This window comes from Carassius carassius, chromosome 7 (assembly GCF_963082965.1).
Source record: "Carassius carassius chromosome 7, fCarCar2.1, whole genome shotgun sequence".
Taxonomy (NCBI): Eukaryota; Metazoa; Chordata; class Actinopteri; order Cypriniformes; family Cyprinidae; genus Carassius; species Carassius carassius.
Genome location: NC_081761.1, coordinates 38849162 through 38869225, shown reverse-complemented (window position 1 = coordinate 38869225; position 20064 = coordinate 38849162). Strand labels below are relative to the sequence as shown.

At 38.8% G+C, this 20064-nt stretch overlaps 1 protein-coding gene across 1 annotated transcript; it reads right to left on the bottom strand.

Moving 5' to 3' along the window:
* Positions 1 to 4732: 4732 nt before the first annotated feature.
* LOC132144313 (zinc finger protein 664-like) lies at positions 4733 to 7500 on the bottom strand. Its single transcript, XM_059555091.1, has 3 exons — positions 7342 to 7500; positions 6973 to 7225; positions 4733 to 6239 (listed from the first exon to the last, which is right to left on the bottom strand). The coding sequence occupies exons 1-3, from the start codon at positions 7498 to 7500 to the stop codon at positions 5227 to 5229; spliced, it is 1425 nt and encodes a 474-aa protein (XP_059411074.1). The 3' UTR covers positions 4733 to 5226.
* Between the last annotated feature and the right edge of the window lie 12564 nt (positions 7501 to 20064).

Below are 20064 nucleotides of genomic sequence, written 5' to 3'. Positions count from 1 at the left end.
TGTGGGGTGTCTCGAAGATGCCTGTGTATGTTTGTATTGTCTGTTTCTCAGGAGATCAAAGTATCTCAGTTCTTTCATCCTTACACTGGCACTAAATATTAGTAAGAAAACTAGGAGAACTGAATATAATAATTGTCATATATGATAAATGACTTGCGTCTCAGAGTGAGCATGCGAAAAACAACATATGATGTAATTGCTGTCGGAGGCGGATGCATGCTGCTGTTTGGGATCATGCAGTCCGCTGCCTCATCGCAAATTCAGTTATTTTTTTATATGCGCTTAGAGGAGTTTATTCGCAAAATGCATTTCCATCTCCCATTATTCGCATTAATCCTTTTTTGCACAAGTCAAAATCCACCTCAAGCAAGCAAACTAAGGGATTTTATTTTGGAGGGGAATTTGGCATTTCCATCACTCGTTTCTTATTCGATACTTAGAATGCACATTAAAACAGGGTGTTGGAAACATATTCCTGCGCTTTGCAGGAACTGAACATTTTGAGCTAAATTAGCCATAGCTCTGAGTGATTAACATTTAGCTAGCTAACCTTCTACATATTCACAGAACTTTTTTAACTATGTCAGATTTGTTTTTTGATAGGACAAACATTCTCCACAATATAGCCTAACAGGGTGGAATTTAAGGCTGGGACAACCAGGATAACATTTCAAAAACTAAAAAAGAAAGTTTACCTCAGTTTGTACGGTTGAATTCCAGTGGGAAAAATAAATGAAAATGGTCTTAATTGAAATTGCAGTTGGTTTTGGAAGGCAAGAAAGTACATACTAACAAAGTGGAAGATGACTTTAGGGACATGGTAATTGAAGAAAACTATAAAAATAAAACAAGCTATAACTTCACATGATTTATATGTATGATAAGAGGCAGTTTAGCCCAGTCTAACATACTTCCATAATTTGTATAATTTCATTGTTTACATTTCTTGTGGAAGTTGATTACTTTGCACTGATGACATAAAATTTAATGCATACATCAATAAAAGATGTGTACAATTGCAAAATAGTATTTATAATGTATATTATCTTGGTTAAAGTGATGAAGACCTAAATATACAATTTAATCAATTTCTCATAAATATTTGACTTATTTTAGAGAAAATATGAATAAATCATTGAAACAGAAATGTCACCAACATACACCAACAGTGACGCAATTATATAGTTCTATGCTGGACACTGTTACTTTAGGCTAATCACAAATTTACCATTGTTTTGCTGTAATTAAAACCATGGTAAATTTGTGCTTAGCCTAATGTGGTTTTATTACAAATACCCAAGTTAAACTATGGTTACTTTAGTAAAACCTATGGCTTAATTTAAACCAGATCTGGATAACAAACGCTTCATTCAAGCTCATTAGCGTGCTAAAGGTAACAAAACATAAAGAGTTAAAACACGTACCGAGTCTGTAAACCTCCAACCGTCTTTTCTTCTTCAGTGGTTTTACCGGTGGATTTACTGGACTAAGATGGTCACAGCGCCTCCTACAGTTCGAGAAGTGCTAATCTCTCCGAGTCAGAACGACTGCGTGTGATATTATATCTGCACCTGCTTTTCTCACTTAAATAAAAACTGCACATTTAATTTCAGTGTACACCGTCATGCTTGCAAAGCTCAAAATTCACAATTACGTTTTTGAAATGTATAAACTAATGTGGTTAATAGTGTATAAATAAACACTTAATTCAAGTCATGTTGCTCAATGGCAATCAAATGTGACACACGGGACAATGAACATATGGACACTTCAGAGTCTCGCTGGAGGTATGTCAAGGCATTTTTTGCCTATTATTTTGAATTCCGACATACTCGTAAAGTTATTCACGTGGTATACAATAAAGCAGCATGAAATTTCATATTTGAAAAAAGTAGGCAAAAAGTACCCGGATCAACGTCCACTTCCACCAAGATTCTGAAGTGTGCATTGGATAGACGCTTACTTATCCATGAGACCAGAGCAGATTTATGAATGGCTTTTAAGTAACACAACCGACTCTATTTAGGTCATGTGACTGTAACACCATGGCAGATATAGTACCTGCAATTAAAATGTACTTCCTACTCACTGTATGCAATTTCAGTGCACAGTTAGCCTAGGATGTCTGAAATACAGGTGCATCTAAAAAAAATTGAATATCATGGAAGTGTTCTTCATTTTTTGTTATTTAATTCAAAAAAGCAAACTTTCTTATATTCTAGATTCATTGCACACAAACTGAAATATGTCAGCAATATCAGCAGATGGAAGCATAAAGTGCTACAAAATCTCCTGGTAGATGGCTGCATTGACTTTGGACTGATAAAACACAATGGAGCAACACCAGCAGATGTCACAGCTACCCAAATCATCACTGACTTCTGAAACTTCATACTGGACTTTGGATTCTGTGCCTCTCCAGTCTTCTTCCAGACCTTGATTTCAAAATGAAATGCTAAAGTTACTTTAATCTGAAAAGAGGACTGTTCTGTTTTTCTGGTTAAGGAGTGGCTTGATTCTAGGAATGTGACAGCTGTGGCCCTTTTCCTGAAGACATCCGAGTGTGGTGACTCTTTATGCGCTGACTCCGGCTTCAGTCCACTCCTAGTGAAGCTCTCCCAAGTTCTTGAATCGGCTTGTCCTGACAATCTTCCCAAGGCTGTGGTCATCAATCACCTTATATTACCACACCTTTTCCTTTCAGTCAACTTTCTATGAATATATTTTGATACAGTACTCAGTGAACAGCCAGTCCTTTCAGCACTTACTTTCTGTGACTTAGCTCCTTGTGGAGGGTGTTGATTATCATCTTCTGGAAAACTGTCAAGTCAGTAAAGATATTCAAGTGCTATAACAAGTCTCAATTAGCTTAAACGCAGAACACGTAGCAAGGGCTTTTAAATAATATACTAAATAAAAAGAAAACAATAGAAAAAGAATACAAATTGATAAACAGAGGTATGACGTGTATTCTTTTCGGCTCATTAAAAATGAGTTTTGCTGCCACGTTCTGGATTAATTGTAAAGTTTTGATAGAACTGGCTGGAAGACCTGCCAAGAGAGCATTGCAATAGTCCAGCCTGAACAGAACAAGAACTTGAACAAGGAGTTGTGCAGCATGTTCTGAAAGAAATGGCCTTATCTTCTTAATGTGACATAAAGCATATCTGCAGGACCGGAGAAAGTTAGCTGATCATCAATCATAACTCCAAGGCTTCTGGCTGTTTTTAAACGAGTTATGTTTGATGTGCCCAACTTGATGGTGAAATTGTGATGAAATGATATGTTTGCTGGAACCACAAGCAGTTCTGTCTTGGCAAGGTTGAGTTGAAGATGATGGTCCTTCATCCAGTAAGAAATGTCTGTTAGACAAGCTGAGATGTGAGTAGCTATCGTCAGATCATCAGGATGGAATGAGAGGTAGAGTTGAGTGTCATCAGCATAGCAGTGGTATGAAAAGCCATGTATCTGAATGACAGAACCTAATGATGCCATGTAGACAGAGAAGAGAAGTGGTCCAATAACTGAGCCTTGAGGCACCCCAGTAGTTAGATGTTGTGACTTGGACACCTCACCTCTCCAAGATACTTTGAAGGATCTATCTGATAGGTAAGACTATCACATTAAGTTTTTGTTCTCTCCAGACTGGACTATTGTAATGCTCTCCTGGCTCTTCCTGCATGTACGATCAAGCCTCTGCAACTGATCCCGAATGCAGCATCGAGGGTTGTCTTCAATGAGCCAAACACAGCTCACGTTACTCCTTTCCCCATCAGGTTACACTGGCTACCAGTAGCCGCTCGCATCAAATTCAAGGTACTGATTCTTGCCTACAAGATGACCACTGGCACGGCACAAACATACCTAAACTCACTATTTCAATCTTATATGGCTTCCAGAAGTTTGCGCTCTGCAAATGAACGACACTGTGTGGTGCCATCCCAAAGAGGTTCAAAATCACTCTCACAGTCTTTACTCATTTTCAAAAAAACTCATCTTTTTCACCAGCACTTAACCAACTAATACTAGCACTTACCTTTTCTTTTCTTGTCTATCATATTCTTAAAAATCAAACAAAACAAAAAAACCTGGCTACGTGTTCTGTATTAGACTAACTGAGACTTGTCATGGCACTTGTATACTGTTGTTGTTCTCTTGTTGTCTGATAGCTTCTGTTGTTCTCATTTGTAAGTCGCTATGGATAAAAGCGTCTGCTAAATGATTAAATGTAATGTAAATGTAAGACTCAAACCACTGGAGTGCGGTTGCTGAGATGCCTTTTGCCAATAGATTTGACAGGAGGATCTGGTCGTTAACCATGTCTAAAGCAGTTGACAGATCAAGCAAGATAAGTATTGAAGATTTGGATTCCGCTCTTATCAGTATTAGGGCTTCAACAACTGAGAGCAAGGCATTCTCGGTTGAATGTCCACTTCAAAAGCCAGATTTGTTGCTATAAAGGAGGTTGTTCTGTGTGAGAAAGACAGAAACTTGGTTGAACACAGCTCGTTCAAGGCCTTTACCATGATATTCTTATTTTTGGGGAAGCACCTGTTTTACCTTGGAGACGTAATGGCAGAGTGAACAAACAATGGACTTTGACTTTCTAATGCAAATTAAAGGACGAAAAAAACAGTAATTTTTAGCCATGATGTGGCAGCATTAAAAACTACTAAAATAAGCCATGACGTTTTTGTGTGGTCATAATTCTAAATATTCCATAAACATACACTTTAATGTTATCTGATCTTTAATTCTATTTGACATTACAGTTAAGTTCAAGTAGCTGCCACAAAACCAACAAACTTTTCCTCCCAGAGGATTTGTTTCTACAAAGTTAATATCTTACCTTCCATGGCGGCACAAATGCTCTTGAAGAACAGTGATGAAATTGATAGTTAAAGCATGGCTCTCTCTTGATTAAAAGAAACCGGTCCAACAATGAAAAAGTAGAGTGTATTTGCCAGACTCTCCTTCATGCATTTCAACACATAAAACATGCCTTATAAAACCTAGGAGATCATATTATTGTAGTATTTTATTTTGAGAATTTTTAATAGTTCTGTCTTGTTTAACATAAAATCATTGCTTTACTCTGTCAAACGTGACATTATATACAGAACTTGGATCAATCCACAGCATTAAAAAAGTTCACTCAGTAAGAACTCAATGAACACTTTCAGGACGAGCCAAACAAGATTTCTTTCCCAGATTGACTGATGAAAGTCACTCTGATGATTCTGGAGCAGTTTGTTCTTTAGCGTGTTTGTTCTGGTGGGTCTGGAAACTACCTAAATAAGCGAATCTCTCGCTGCAGATGGAGCAGGAGTAAGGTTTCTCTCCTGTATGAACTCGCTGATGGACCTTAAGGACGTCTGATCGAGCAAACGTCTTTTCACACTGTGAGCATTTGAACGGTCTTTCTCCAGTATGAGTCCTCATGTGGTTTTGTAATGTGCCATGTTTACTGAAACTCTTCCCACAGACGCTGCAGTGATATGGTTTTTCTCCGGTGTGGACTCGCTTATGAAATACAAAAGAACGTGGATCAGAGAAGCTTTTCCCACAGTGGGCGCACAGATATGGTTTCTCTCCAGTGTGAATCCTCTCGTGATAGTTCAGATTAGATCTTTGACGGAATCGTTTGTCGCAGTGTTTGCACTGAAACGGTTTCTCATCAGAATGGATTTTCTGGTGTGACTTTAGAGAGCTTGAGTCTGTAAAGGCTTTGCCACATTCACTGCACTGATACGGTCTCTCATTGTTGTGCAAACGCACGTGTGTCTTCAGATGAGATCCATAATTGAATCTTCTCTCGCAGTGAGGACACTTGTATGGTCTTTCACCCGTGTGGATTCGCTTATGAGCATCAAGATTTCCTTTGGTGCTGAAATACTTGTCACATTCACTGCAGTGGAAAGACTTTTCACCGTGAGTCTTTAAGTGAGCTTTTAAACTAGAACGAATGAAAAAATCTTTCCCGCACTGCTCACAGTGAAACTCCTTCTTCCCGCTGTGCTCTTTTGAATGAAGTCTCCTCTCTTCTGTGGTAGGAAAGCTGATGTTACAGATCTTGCAGCTGTAGTTTGTCTGTTTTGTGCGTTTTCTCTCATGTCTTGCTAAATGACCCTCTGAACTCAGTGTTTTTCCACAGGTGCTGCAGGAGAAACTGTTGGCCGTCAGCTGCTCTTTTGATGTTAAGTCTGTCTCTCCATCAGAAGATGAACAGCCTTTATCATCTGAAATGCACAAAAATTATTATACATTTTGGGATTTAAAATATATTAGAGATTTATTTGTGTTACTTAGGAAATATACACATTTTTGTAAGAATCTGTTTATACAAGTTCAGGGGTGAACAATTAATAAAGGAAATTTAAATAAAAAAAGATCAACATGTTTTAGTACAGTTATCCAAACGCAAAAAAAGGTGAGTTTAAACATCCAAAAGTTCAACCAGTTCCATCATATTTATAATTTTACAGTTAAATAGCGTTATAGCAATCACAATGTATTTCTTCCATGATTTTATAATTTATGCATTTTATGCATTTAGCAGATGCTTTTATCCAAAGCAACTTACAGTGCATTCAGGCTAACAGTTTTTACCTAACATGATAATTGATAATAATTTTATATGTAATAATAATAGTAACTAGATTTTTGTTTTGGTCAAATCATGCAGACTTACAAACAGGCACAGCAAATCTGTCATTTTGTCATAAAAATCATTTGCCATTATGTTCCCAAATATAAAATATCATAAGAGACCATCAGTTAATATGAACCTGATTCTGCAGAGTCTCTGCTGACATTCAAGTGTAATGAAAATAACATAAGGTCATTAAAGGAGAAACAAACCTGGAGGAATGAAATCTTCATCTTCATCATCCTCCCCATTATTCTCCTCCTCCTCCTCTTCCTCATCAGTGTGTTGTTGTTGTTTCTCTGCGGTGGTTTCTTCTCCTCTGCTCTCGATCAGGTTCCTGCAGTCCACCAGTTTGACGGAGCACATCTTCAGCGGCGTCTGCAGCATCTGCTGTTCTCCAGCGTTACAGTCAGAGGTTTGATCAGTGGATTCATGATCCTGAGCGTCAGTATAACAGAGTAAAGTGAGGCTGAGCTCTGAGTCCTGTGTGTCTCTGGATCTCTGATCTCTGACGCTCCAGACTGAATCCTGAGCTTCTGTCCCATCAGTCTCACGCACCCAAACCTGCTCCACATCCTGACAAACACAATCAGTAATATATCTAGTGAGAGTATGATTAACAATAAGACATTGATTCACACAACAATCAGTCCATATTAGCAGCTAAAGATGAACTGAAGATCTGTTCAAACCTCTCTGTTCAGTTTGTCTCCTCTTTCTCTCAGCTTTGCCTCCAGTGAAGCCACCTCTTTCTTCAGCTGACAGATTTCTGTGATGAAATCCTCAATATCCAGCATGGACAGATCAGTTCCTACTGATTTACAGCAAACCACATCCACCTGCGCTTTCATGATCAACATCTGAACACAAACACATCACGATTATTACAAGATGCATTTATAATGGACTAAATCAAACAAAAAATCTGAGCATTACTACACAGAACTGAACAGCCAATAGAAAATTAACTTCTGGAGAATATTCAGAAACATTTATGTCAAATATAAATGTATTTGTTCAGAAGAATCATTTGTTTAGTTTCATTTCCAAGAAGGAATATATCTCTATATATTATTAATATCTATCAATCACTTCAATTAAGCTGCATTTAATAAACTAAATGCTATAACTTAAATATGATTGAGATTCAATTGACTTTAGGCATCATTCAAAAGTGTCCAGCATACTACAGTAGCTGTGTCATTCCTGGCATGTGGTAACATTTTGGATACACAAGTGTTGGAATAAAAGGCACATGATTTTAAAGGGTTTTTTCATTCTACCAAAATAGAGATATGTTTAACTATTAGGAATAAATATTGGTCAAGCTCGGGAACTCAAAAAATAATAATTATGGGTAGATTGTTCAGACACTGGCCATTAAAATATTCCACTCTGTTAGGGACATATGGATAGTTATTACAACATGTTAATCATGTAAATGTTAAACAATAATGAGCTTTTCTTGGATAACATACATCCCTTATGCAATCTCATTTTATTTTCAAAATAAAAAATTATTGATGAATGAAATGCGTCTAAATTATTAAGAACAGGTACTTTTTTGTGCCCATTTTTGCCAATAGGGTAGTAAATAATACAAAAAACGTACTCAAAAACATATATATGCTATTAGACCACACAAAATAAGACAAAAGTATGCCAAACATTTAACGTTGCTGTCAAATTATTTAAAATGACTTGTCTAATAGGGTGGAATGGATGGAGCATAACAGGATGGAATGGAGCGTAACAGGGTGTAATGGATGGAGCATAACAGGGCGGAATGGAGCGTAACAGGGTGGAATGGAGTGAGCATAACAGGGTGGAATTGAGTTGCACAACAGGGTGGAATGGATGGAGCATATCAGGGTGGAATGGAGCGTAACAGGGTGGAATGGATGGAGCATAACAGGGTGGAATAGAGTGAGCATAACAGGGTGGAATTGAGGGAGCATAACAGGGTGGAATGGAGCGTAACAGGGTGGAATGGAGTGAGCATAACAGGGTGGAATGGAGTGAGCATAACAGGGTGGAACTGAGTTGCACAACAGGGTGGAATGGATGGAGCATATCAGGGTGGAATGGAGCGTAACAGGGTGGAATGGAGAGAGTATAAGAGGGTGGAATGGATGGAGCATAATAGGGTGGAATAGAGAGAGGATAACAGTGTGGAATAGTTGGAGCATAACAGGATGGAAACGAGTATAACAGGGTGGAACACCAGTGTTAACAAGCTTTCCGTCCTTGTCCTACATTGTTTCCCATTTGTAATGTGTGGAACTGCACCTATATAACATTGTTCAAAACAACACCCAAAAATAAAAAAGATCCATATTTCCTTTGGGGGAGGGACACAAAAAATAGCTGTGGCTCCTGATCACAATCATTGTGGCAAAATTATTCTCTATTTAGAAGGCTAGAGAAATAATTGCAAATTAAAGGACAGGCATAATAAATTATTTTTTAAATTTGATTAAAAATAAAGATGTTATATTTCATTGTGATGAACTAGATTAATAAACAAACACAACAACCTTCACAAGAAGGAACAGTAATGGAATAACAGTAATTATATTTGGTCTGTCGGCGGCCTCCCTCTATGTCACCTATAGTAGCAGCAGCGCGCCAGCGCCGCATCAGGCACGATTCTGGTGTGTAAAGACACAGAAAATGCGAAGCAGCCGTCACGCAACTGACACGCAGCAGAAACGCCACGCTCGTCGCTCACGCCACGCAGCCAGTGTGTCACCAGACTTAGAATCAGCTGCAGGGCGGGATTTGCGCTGAACGCGGAGACTTCTGCCACTTAATATGTTCGTTTGGAAACACGAAAATGCACCTACGTTCCGCGTACAAAATATTGCACTTGGTCATTCGGTACACACGTGCACCGTACCGAAAGCCCTGTACCGAAACGGTCCGGTACGAATACACATACCGTTATACCCCTTATATATATATATATATATATATATATATATATATATACATATATATACACAATCGTGGCCAAAAGTTTTGAGAATTACATAAATATTGGAAATTCGAAAAGTTGCTGCTTAAGTTTTTATAATAGCAATTTGCATATACTCCAGAATGTTATGAAGAGTGATCAGATGAATTGCATAGTCAATCTTTGCCATGAAAATGAACTTAATCCCAAAAAAACCTTTCCACTGCATTTCATTGCTGTCATTAAAGGACCTGCTGAGATCATTTCAGTAATCGTCTTGTTAACTCAGGTGAGAATGTTGACGAGCACAAGGCTGGAGATCATTATGTCAGGCTGATTGGGTTAGAATGGCAGACTTGACATGTTAAAAGGAGGGTGATGCTTGAAATCATTGTTCTTCCATTGTTAACCATGGTGACCTGCAAAGAAACGCGTGCAGCCATCATTGCGTTGCATAAAAATGGCTTCACAGGCAAGGATATTGTGGCTACTAAGATTGCACCTAAATCAACAATTTATAGGATCATCAAGAACTTCAAGGAAAGAGGTTAAATTCTTGTAAAGAAGGCTTCAGGGCATCCAAGAAAGTCCAGCAAGCGCCAGGATGGTCTCCTAAAGAGGATTCAGCTGTGGGATCGGAGTGCCACCAGTGCAGAGCTTGCTCAGGAATGGCAGCAGGCAGGTGTGAGCGCATCTGCACGCACAGTGAGGCCAAGACTTCTGGAAGATGGCCTGGTGTCAAGAAGGGCAGCAAAGAAGCCACTTCTCTCCAAAAAAACATCAGGAACAGATTGATCTTCTGCAGAAAGTATAGTGAATGGACTGCTGAGGACTGGGGCAAAGTCATATTCTCCAATGACGCCCCTTTCCGATTGTTTGGGGCATCTGGAAAAGCTTGTCCGGAGAAGAAAAGGTGAGCGCTACCATCAGTCCTGTGTCATGCCAACAGTAAAGCATCCTGACACCATTCATGTGTGGGGTTGCTTCTCATCCAAGGGAGTGGGCTCACTCACAATTCTGCCCAAAAACACAGCCATGAATAAAGAATGGTATCAAAACACCCTCCAACAGCAACTTCTTCCAACAATCCAACAACACTTTGGTGAAGAACAATGCATTTTCCAGCACGATGGAGCACCGTGCCATAAGGCAAAAGTGATAACTAAGTGGCTCGGGGAGCAGAATGTTGAAATTTTGGGTCCATGGCCTGGAAACTCCCCAGATCTTAATCCCATTGAAAACTTGTGGTCAATCCTCAAGAGGCGGGTGGACAAACAAAAACCCACTAATTTTGACAAACTCCAAGAAGTGATTATGAAAGAATGGGTTGCTATCAGTCAGGATTTGGCCCAGAAGTTGATTGAGATCATGCCCAGTCGAATTGCAGAGGTCCTGAAAAAGAAGGGCCAACATTGCAAATACTGACTCTTTGCATAAATGTCATGTAATTGTCGATAAAAGCCTTTGAAACGTATGAAGTGCTTGAAATTATATTTCAGTACATCACAGAAACAACTGAAACAAAGATCTAAAAGCAGTTTAGCAGCAAACTTTTTGAAAACTAATATTTATATAATTCTCAAAACTTTTGGCCACGACTGTATATATATATATATATACATACATTTTACATTTATTCATTTAGCAGATGCTTTTATCCAAAGTGGCTTACAAATGAGGACAGTGGAAGCAATCAAAAATAACAACAAGAGCAATGATATATACACTCACCTAAAGGATTATTAGGAACACCATACTAATATGGTGTTTGACCCCCTTTCACCCTCAGAACTGCCTTAATTCGCCGTAGCATTGATTCAACAAGGTGCTGAAAGCATTCTTTAGAAATGTTGGCCCATATTGATAGGATTTGTGGGATGCACATCCAGGGCACAAAGCTCCCGTTCCACCACATCCCAAATGGCGCTTTTCCACTACACAGTACCAGCTCGCCTCGGCTCTGTTTGGTTTTCCACTGTGTAAAAGTTGTACCTGTACCGGCTTCCAGGTACTTTTTTTCGTACCACCTCCAGCGAGGTTCCAAGCGAGCTGAGGCGATACTATAATGTGACGTGAAAACACAGCAGACTGCTGATTGGTCAGAGAGAATCGTCACTATTCACTGCGTCATCATTACACTCCTGTTTTTTTCAGCAGTGTTTCGTTTTGCTGCCCTCAGCCTCTCCTGAAACAACGTTTGTCTTCTTGCTGTGAGAAACAGCCACATCCCGAAGATCAAAAACAACATGCACTCGATTTCCTCCATTGTCCTGTGTGTGTGGGTAGCGGGTGTGTGTCGCGCAGAAGATTACGTCACGGCAGTTTCCTGCAGCGTCGCTATGACAACCAGGTACTATTGTGGAGGTACTATCTGCAATGGAAAACGGAGCGAAAAGCGAGCCGAGTCGAGCTGGTACTGGTAATGGAAAAGCGCCAAAAGATGCTCTATTGGGTTGAGATCTGGTGACTGTGGGGACCATTTTAGTACAGTGAACTCATTGTCATGTTCAAGAAACCAATTTGAAATGATTCGAGCTTTGTGACATGGTGCATTATCCTGCTGGAAGTAGCCATCAGAGGATGGGTACATGTTGGTCATAAAGGGATGGACATGGTCAGAAACAATGCTCAGGTAGGCCGTGGCATTTAAACGATGCCCAATTGGCACTAAAGTGTGTCAAGAAAACATCCCCCACACCATTACACCACCACCACCAGCCTGCACAGTGGAAACAAGGCATGATGGATCTATGTTCTCATTCTTTTTACACCAAATTCTGACTCTACCATCTGAATGTCTCAACAGAAATCGAGACTCATCAGACCAGGCAACATTTTTCCAGTCTTCAACTGTCCAATTGTGGTGAGCTCTTGCAAATTTTAGCCTCTTTTTCCTAATTGTAATGGAGATGAATGGTACCCAGTGGGGTCTTCTGCTGTTGTAGCCCATCCACCTCAAGGTTGTGCGTGTTGTGGCTTCACAAATGCTTTGCTGCATACCTCGGTTGTAACTAAGGGTTGTTTCAGTCAAAGTTGCTCTTCTATCAGCTTGAATCAGTCGGCCCATTCTCCTCTGACCTCTAGCATCAACAAGGCATTTTTGCCCACAGGACTGCCGCATACTGGATGTTTTTCTCTTTTCACAACCATGCCACGCTCAAAATTGCTTAAATCACCTTTCTTTCCCATTCTTACATTCAGTTTGGAGTTCAGTAGATTGTCTTGACCAGGACCACACCACTAAATGCATTGAAGCAACTGTCAAATGATTGGTTGATTAGATAATTGCATTAATGAGAAATTGAACAGGTGTTCCTAATAATCCTTTAGGTGAGTGTAAGTCCTATAACAAGTCTCAGTTAGCTTAACACAGTACACGTAGCAAGGGCTTTTAAATAATATAATAAATAAAAATAAAACAGATAGAATAGAAAAAGAATAGAGCAAGCTAGTGTTAGAGGTCTTGTATATATATATATATATATATAATATATACATACACACACACACACAAACACAATTAGCCTTTCGCCGGCCCCTCCCCCAAAACGGCCATTGTCCAATCACACATCATAGCAACCGTTACTATGTGAGGCAGTTCCGACAAACTTTGACTCCAAGCAAGATGGTTAAAAAAAGTTAGGCCCGACAGGACCCAAGCCCGACAGATTTCGGCAGATTTTTAAAAGCCCGAACCCGTTTACAGCCCGACATTATTCAAATGTATGCACGCACACAGCTCTTTTGCCTTTTGTCAAGAATGAGTCATTTATACATGTTTTAACATAATTTATACATGACTAACGTAATAGGACACTTGGAAGTTTGAACAAAGAAATAAAATAAGTCCTCTGTGACATCGTAACATCTCAGAACTCTAAATAGCCCTAGGTATAGACTCATTTAGCCTATAAATAGACCAACGCACCAATAAAAACGAGTCTTTCTTAAGAATTTTAATTAAGATATTCTAAATTAAGATGGGTATTTGGCAATAACGAAATTAAGATAGAGACTCATTTATCTTATTTGCTTCGCCATAGCAGCTGAGATTTAATAAAAGAATAATGCCAACATTAGCCTATATAGGCTAGCCTACATGTCTACATTATGCATTTAAGACTCAATTAGTATTTAGTTATCATTTTTAAAACCTTTACTCACCAAGATAATAATAAAAATAGCTACTCGCAATAGACAATAATAGACCATAACATATGAAAGAGAACTTTCCCGGCAGTGCAAGAGCATGACTGGTACACAAGGCTGTGCTGGTTGCATTTGAGGTACAGGTCATGGTGTTTCTTAGATTTCGCTTTTTTTCCCTCCACGGCATACTGTAACCCCTTTTGCCTCGATCTGGAGGATATCGCGGAGGTATTACACCAAAAAAAGGTCACTGACACGCACGGGTATACCTCTTCCCGTCATGGCAATCCGTCTCGCTGGTCGTGTTTGACCATTTGTTTGTCGGAAGTAGCAACAGTAACTAAGGGGGTCGGGGCTCGGCGAAAGGCTAATTGCATAATAAATGAAAAAATAGAATACAAAAAGATTAGAATGGTAGTTAGATTTTTTTTAAAGAATAGAATTAGAATAGTGAGTGCTAAAGTTAGAGGGTCAAATAAAGATGGAAGAGATGAGTTTTAAGCCGATTCTTGAAGATTTATTTAAGGACTCAGCTACTCGGATTGAGTTGGGGAGGTCATTCCACCAGGATGGAACATTTAATTTAAAACTACGTAAAAGTGACTTTGTGCTTCTTTGGAATGGCAGGATCAAGCGACATTCACTTGCAGAACGCAAGCTTCTAGATGGCACATAAGTCTGAAGCAATGAATTTATGTAAAGGAGTGCAGAACCAGTGGTGGTTTTGTAGGCAAACATCAATGCCTTGAATTTTATACGAGCAGCTATTGGTAGCCAGTGCAAATTGATAAACAGAGGTGTGAGGTGTATTCTTTTCTTGAGGTGTAATCTTGCTGCCACGTTCTGGATTAATTTTTAAAGGTTTGATAGAACTGGCTGGAAGACCTGCCAAGAGAGCATTGCAATAGTCCAGCCTGGACAGAACAAGAGCTTGAACAAGGAGTTGTGCAGCATGTTCCGAAAGAAAGGGCCTGATCTTCTTGATGTTGAATAAAGCAAATCTGCAGGATCGGACAGTTTTAGCAATGTGGTCTGAGAAAGTCAGCTGATCATCAATCATAACTCCAAGGCTTCTGGCTGTTTTTGAAGGAGTTATGGGTGATATACCTAACTTGATGGTGAAATTGTGGAACCACAAGCAGTTCTGTCTTGGCAAGGCTGAGATGAAGGTGATGGTCCATCATCCAGCAAGAAATGTCTGTTAGACAAGCTGAGATGCGAGTAGCTACTGTCGGATCATCAGGATGGAATGAGAGGTAGAGTTGAGAGTCATCAGCATAGCAGTGGTATGAAAAGCCATGTTTCTGAATGACAGAACCTAATGATGCCATGTAGACAGAGAAGTGGTCCAAGAACTGAGCCCTGAGGCACCCCAGTAGTTAGATGTTGTGACTTGGACACCTCACCTCTCCAAGATACTTTGAAGGACCTATCTGATAGGTAAGACTCAAACCACTGAAGTGTGGTTCCTGAGATAACCTTTGCTAATAGGTTTGACAGGAGGATCTGGTGGTTAACCGTGTCAAAAGCAGCGGACAGATCAAGCAGGTTGAGTACTGAACATATGGATTACGCTCTTTCCAGTCTTAGAGCTTCAACAACTGAGAGCAAGGCATTCTCAGTTGAATTTCCACTTCCGAAGCCAGATTGGTTGCTGTCAAGGAGGTTGTTCTGTGTGAGAAATGCAGAGGCTTGGTTGAACACAAATATATAAATTTAATATTTATATATTAAATTGAACACAATTTAATATATAACACAGCTATATATATGTCCCAATGCTTATTTATTAAAATCAGATTGGGAAATGCAGAACAATTAAAAATCAATCAATAGCCTGATAGAATTCTTCATCTACATATAACGTTAGCCAACATATTAAATAAAAATTTATTAAATTTATGGATTTAGCAGACGCTTTTATCCAAAGTGACTTGCAGTGCATTCAGGCAATCAATTTTTACCTATCATGTGTTCCCGGGGAATTGAACCCCCAATCCATCCAACGCATCGAATAGAACAAAACCATCACTTCATGTTAAACTGGTGTAAGGTCCAGGCACTCGGCCCAAGGAAGGTATCCGGTGCTGGATGAAGGTTTCCTGCATGTTCTGTCTTTCAGCACGTAGAGTTATTCAATTTAGGTTAAACTCAAATCTGACTCAATTTTATTATCTAATCTGACTCCATTTTATTATGACCTCGAATTTAGGTTGAAAGGCAAATTGGTTGTTTGTCGGTCTCTTATTATTATTGTTATTCTTATGATATTTGATTATTCTAATTTAACCCTTTACTTTATTTGACTCGTTTATTAGGAAACTATGTCGCTCAGGGTGCCCCACGACGGCCGTTCTTCTACGTGCGCCCCACGATCACAAACTCGCCAGTCTAAACAGTAGCTAGAGGTTATGACTAGGGATGTCCCGATCAGGTTTTTTTGTCCTCGAGTCCGAGTCATTTGATTTTGAGTATCTGCCGATACCGAGTCCCGATCCAATACTTCTATAATACATAAAAAAAGAATAAAGAAGAGCGAAAAAACAGATCCAGGATCTTCAATAAATTACATTTTGAAATATATTCAAATATAAATCAGCAATTGTAAATAGGCTAGTAAAAATATTTCAAAATCTTACTGTTTTATTGTACTTTGGATCAAATAAATGCAGGCTTGGTGAATAGAAGGGACTTAGAAAAAAAAAAAAACCTTAAGCTTACTGTTCAAAAACTTCTGACTGGTAGTATAGGCAACTTTATTTTTTCTCTAATTTCTAGCTTTTAATTGGCTTAGAAATCTATAAATGCTGGACAATAACAAATAATAATGATTTGTTTATATACTACAAACACTGTTTATCACATAATAATGCAGAATAGTTTCTATACTGTAATAAATACTATGTCAATCAGCACTGCATTGTTCATACTTTATTTATCACCTTCTGGAGATGACTTGAAGAACAATTTATTGTCGTGATCGTATATTAACGTCTTCGTGTTTGCATAAGTTTCTGTTTTCCTGTGCGCACCACAGCATAGCTGGACGCTTTTGTCCATATTAGGAATATCCTGATATCAGCGCGAGAGCGCGCTCCGGCTTCGAGTATGAATGAAACACACACTGCAGGAGAGTTTAGTGCTCTGTGATGTTCATCTCACTGTATCCTGAGTCCGAATGAAATATCAGGTCATGCGCAAACTATCATGTCTCTTTGAGTTTGAATCTATATTTATTCACACCAGCTCTTGAAATCAAAGTGATGTCATGCCGCACGCGTCGCTGTTTCTGTGTGGAGTCAAAAGGGTCTAACTCTGTGCCACCGCATAACTAAAGATGTGTTAAAAATTTATGAGAATATATATATCCGAGTCCTGATCGGGAGGTAACGTCCGATTCCGATCGAGTCTGAAACCACGCGATCGGGCCCGATTTCCGATCACGTGATCGGATCTGGACATCCCTAGTTATGACTAGTAGTCCCCCTCAGTTACCCATGTACAACTTAGTTAAAGCTCAAAACAATAATCAGCGGTTATGCTAGCACTATCTGTCTAGCCCCCACGACAGTCATATAACTACGTACAACTTAATTAAAGCTGAGACAATAACCAGCGGTTATGACCAGTACTTTGACTAGCCCCCCATAGTTAATGCAACTGAGTACAACTTAACTAAACTCAAGCGGTTAGTCAGATATCTAAAATCTCACACTTCATGCTATGGGCTCATTCCAGCTACAGAAGGCCTTGATCCTTTTGCTGCAGTCCTTTAAATACATAAAACCAAGACAAACAGGTCCAAAGCCTGGGTGATTTTACAACTCAATGGGAACAGGGGGTAATTTACATGGAGGATCCTGGGAAGGGGCACTCCTATTACAGTAGACAAAATATCTCTTAACTCTTAGGATCTGTATCATCTTTTAATCTACGTTTGTAAGATTGAGACCATTGTACCAGTTGCACTGAGACATTTCAAATGTTACTAGACATGAGTGTTAGTTCACTTGCATTAACATTTTCATGTAATCATTTTGAGCAGACTGAGTAGAAGGAAGAATGGGTGAAGGGATTTAAAATGAAACAAATGGCCAGAAGGGAAGGAGGTCTCCTGCTCCTCCACTCTGTGGGGTGTCTCGAAGATGCCTGTGTATGTTTGTATTGTCTGTTTCTCAGGAGATCAAAGTATCTCAGGTTCTTTCATCCTTACACTGGCACTAAATATTAGTAAGAAAACTAGGAGAACTGAATATAATAATTGTCATATATGATAAATGACTTGCGTCTCAGAGTGAGCATGCGAAAAACAACATATGATGTAATTGCTGTCGGAGGCGGATGCATGCTGCTGTTTGGGATCATGCAGTCCGCTGCCTCATCGCAAATTCAGTTATTTTTTTATATGCGCTTAGAGGAGTTTATTCGCAAAATGCATTTCCATCTCCCATTATTCGCATTAATCCTTTTTTGCACAAGTCAAAATCCACCTCAAGCAAGCAAACTAAGGGATTTTATTTTGGAGGGGAATTTGGCATTTCCATCACTCGTTTCTTATTCGATACTTAGAATGCACATTAAAACAGGGTGTTGGAAACATATTCCTGCGCTTTGCAGGAACTGAACATTTTGAGCTAAATTAGCCATAGCTCTGAGTGATTAACATTTAGCTAGCTAACCTTCTACATATTCACAGAACTTTTTTAACTATGTCAGATTTGTTTTTTGATAGGACAAACATTCTCCACAATATAGCCTAACAGGGTGGAATTTAAGGCTGGGACAACCAGGATAACATTTCAAAAACTAAAAAAGAAAGTTTACCTCAGTTTGTACGGTTGAATTCCAGTGGGAAAAATAAATGAAAATGGTCTTAATTGAAATTGCAGTTGGTTTTGGAAGGCAAGAAAGTATATACTAACAAAGTGGAAGATGACTTTAGGGACATGGTAATTGAAGAAAACTATAAAAATAAAACAAGCTATAACTTCACATGATTTATATGTATGATAAGAGGCAGTTTAGCCCAGTCTAACATACTTCCATAATTTGTATAATTTCATTGTTTACATTTCTTGTGGAAGTTGATTACTTTGCACTGATGACATAAAATTTAATGCATACATCAATAAAAGATGTGTACAATTCGAAATAGTATTTATAATGTATATTATCTCGGTTAAAGTGATGAAGACCTAAATATACAATTTAATCAATTTCTTATAAATATTTGACTCATTTTAGAGAGAATATGAATAAATCATTGAAACAGAAATGTCACCAACATACACCAACAGTGACCCAATTATATAGTTCTATGCTGGACACTGTTACTTTAGGCTAATCACAAATTTACCATTGTTTTGCTGTAATTAAAACCATGGTAAATTTGTGCTTAGCCTAATGTGGTTTTATTACAAATACCCAAGTTAAACTATGGTTACTTTAGTAAAACCTATGGCTTAATTTAAACCAGATCTGGATAACAAACGCTTCATTCAAGCTCATTAGCGTGCTAAAGGTAACAAAACATAAAGAGTTAAAACACGTACCGAGTCTGTAAACCTCCAACCGTCTTTTCTTCTTCAGTGGTTTTACCGGTGGATTTACTGGACTAAGATGGTCACAGCGCCTCCTACAGTTCGAGAAGTGCTAATCTCTCCCGAGTCAGAACGACTGCGTGTGATATTATATCTGCACCTGCTTTTCTCACTTAAATAAAAACTGCACATTTAATTTCAGTGTACACCGTCGTGCTTGCAAAGCCCAAAATTCACAATTACGTTTTTGAAATTTATAAACTAATGTGGTTAATAGTGTATAAATAAACACTTAATTCAAGTCATGTTGCTCAATGACAATCAAATGTGACACACGGGACACTAAAATTAACATATGGACACTTCAGAGTCTCGCTGGAGGTATTGTCAAGGCATTTTTTACCTATTCGTTTGAATTCCGACATACTCATCAAGTTATTCACGTGGTATACAATAAAGAAGCATTATATTTCATATTTGAAAAAAAAAATAGGCAAAAAGTACCCGGATCAACGTCCACTTCCACCAAGATTCTGAAGTGTGCATTCGATAGACACTTACTATTCCATGGGACCGGAGCAGATTTATAAATTGGCTTTTAAGCAACACAACCGACTCTGGTAGGGCATGTGACTGTAACACCATAGCAGATATAGTACTTGCATCCTAATTCAAATTCAAATTTACTTCCTACTCACTGTATGCAATTTCAGTGCACAGTAAGCCTAGGATGTCTGAAATACAGGTGCATCTAAAAAAAATTAGAATAT

Coding starts and splice junctions, on each gene's coding strand:
- LOC132144313 (XM_059555091.1), bottom strand. CDS start 7,500: ATGAAAGCGCAGGTGGATGTGGTTTGCTGTAAATCAGTAGGAACTGAT. Junction 7,226..7,341: donor GAGACAAACTGAACAGAGAG/GTTTGAACAGAT, acceptor TGTGTTTGTCAG/GATGTGGAGCAGGTTTGGGT. Junction 6,240..6,972: donor CTGCAGGAACCTGATCGAGA/GCAGAGGAGAAG, acceptor TGTGCATTTCAG/ATGATAAAGGCTGTTCATCT.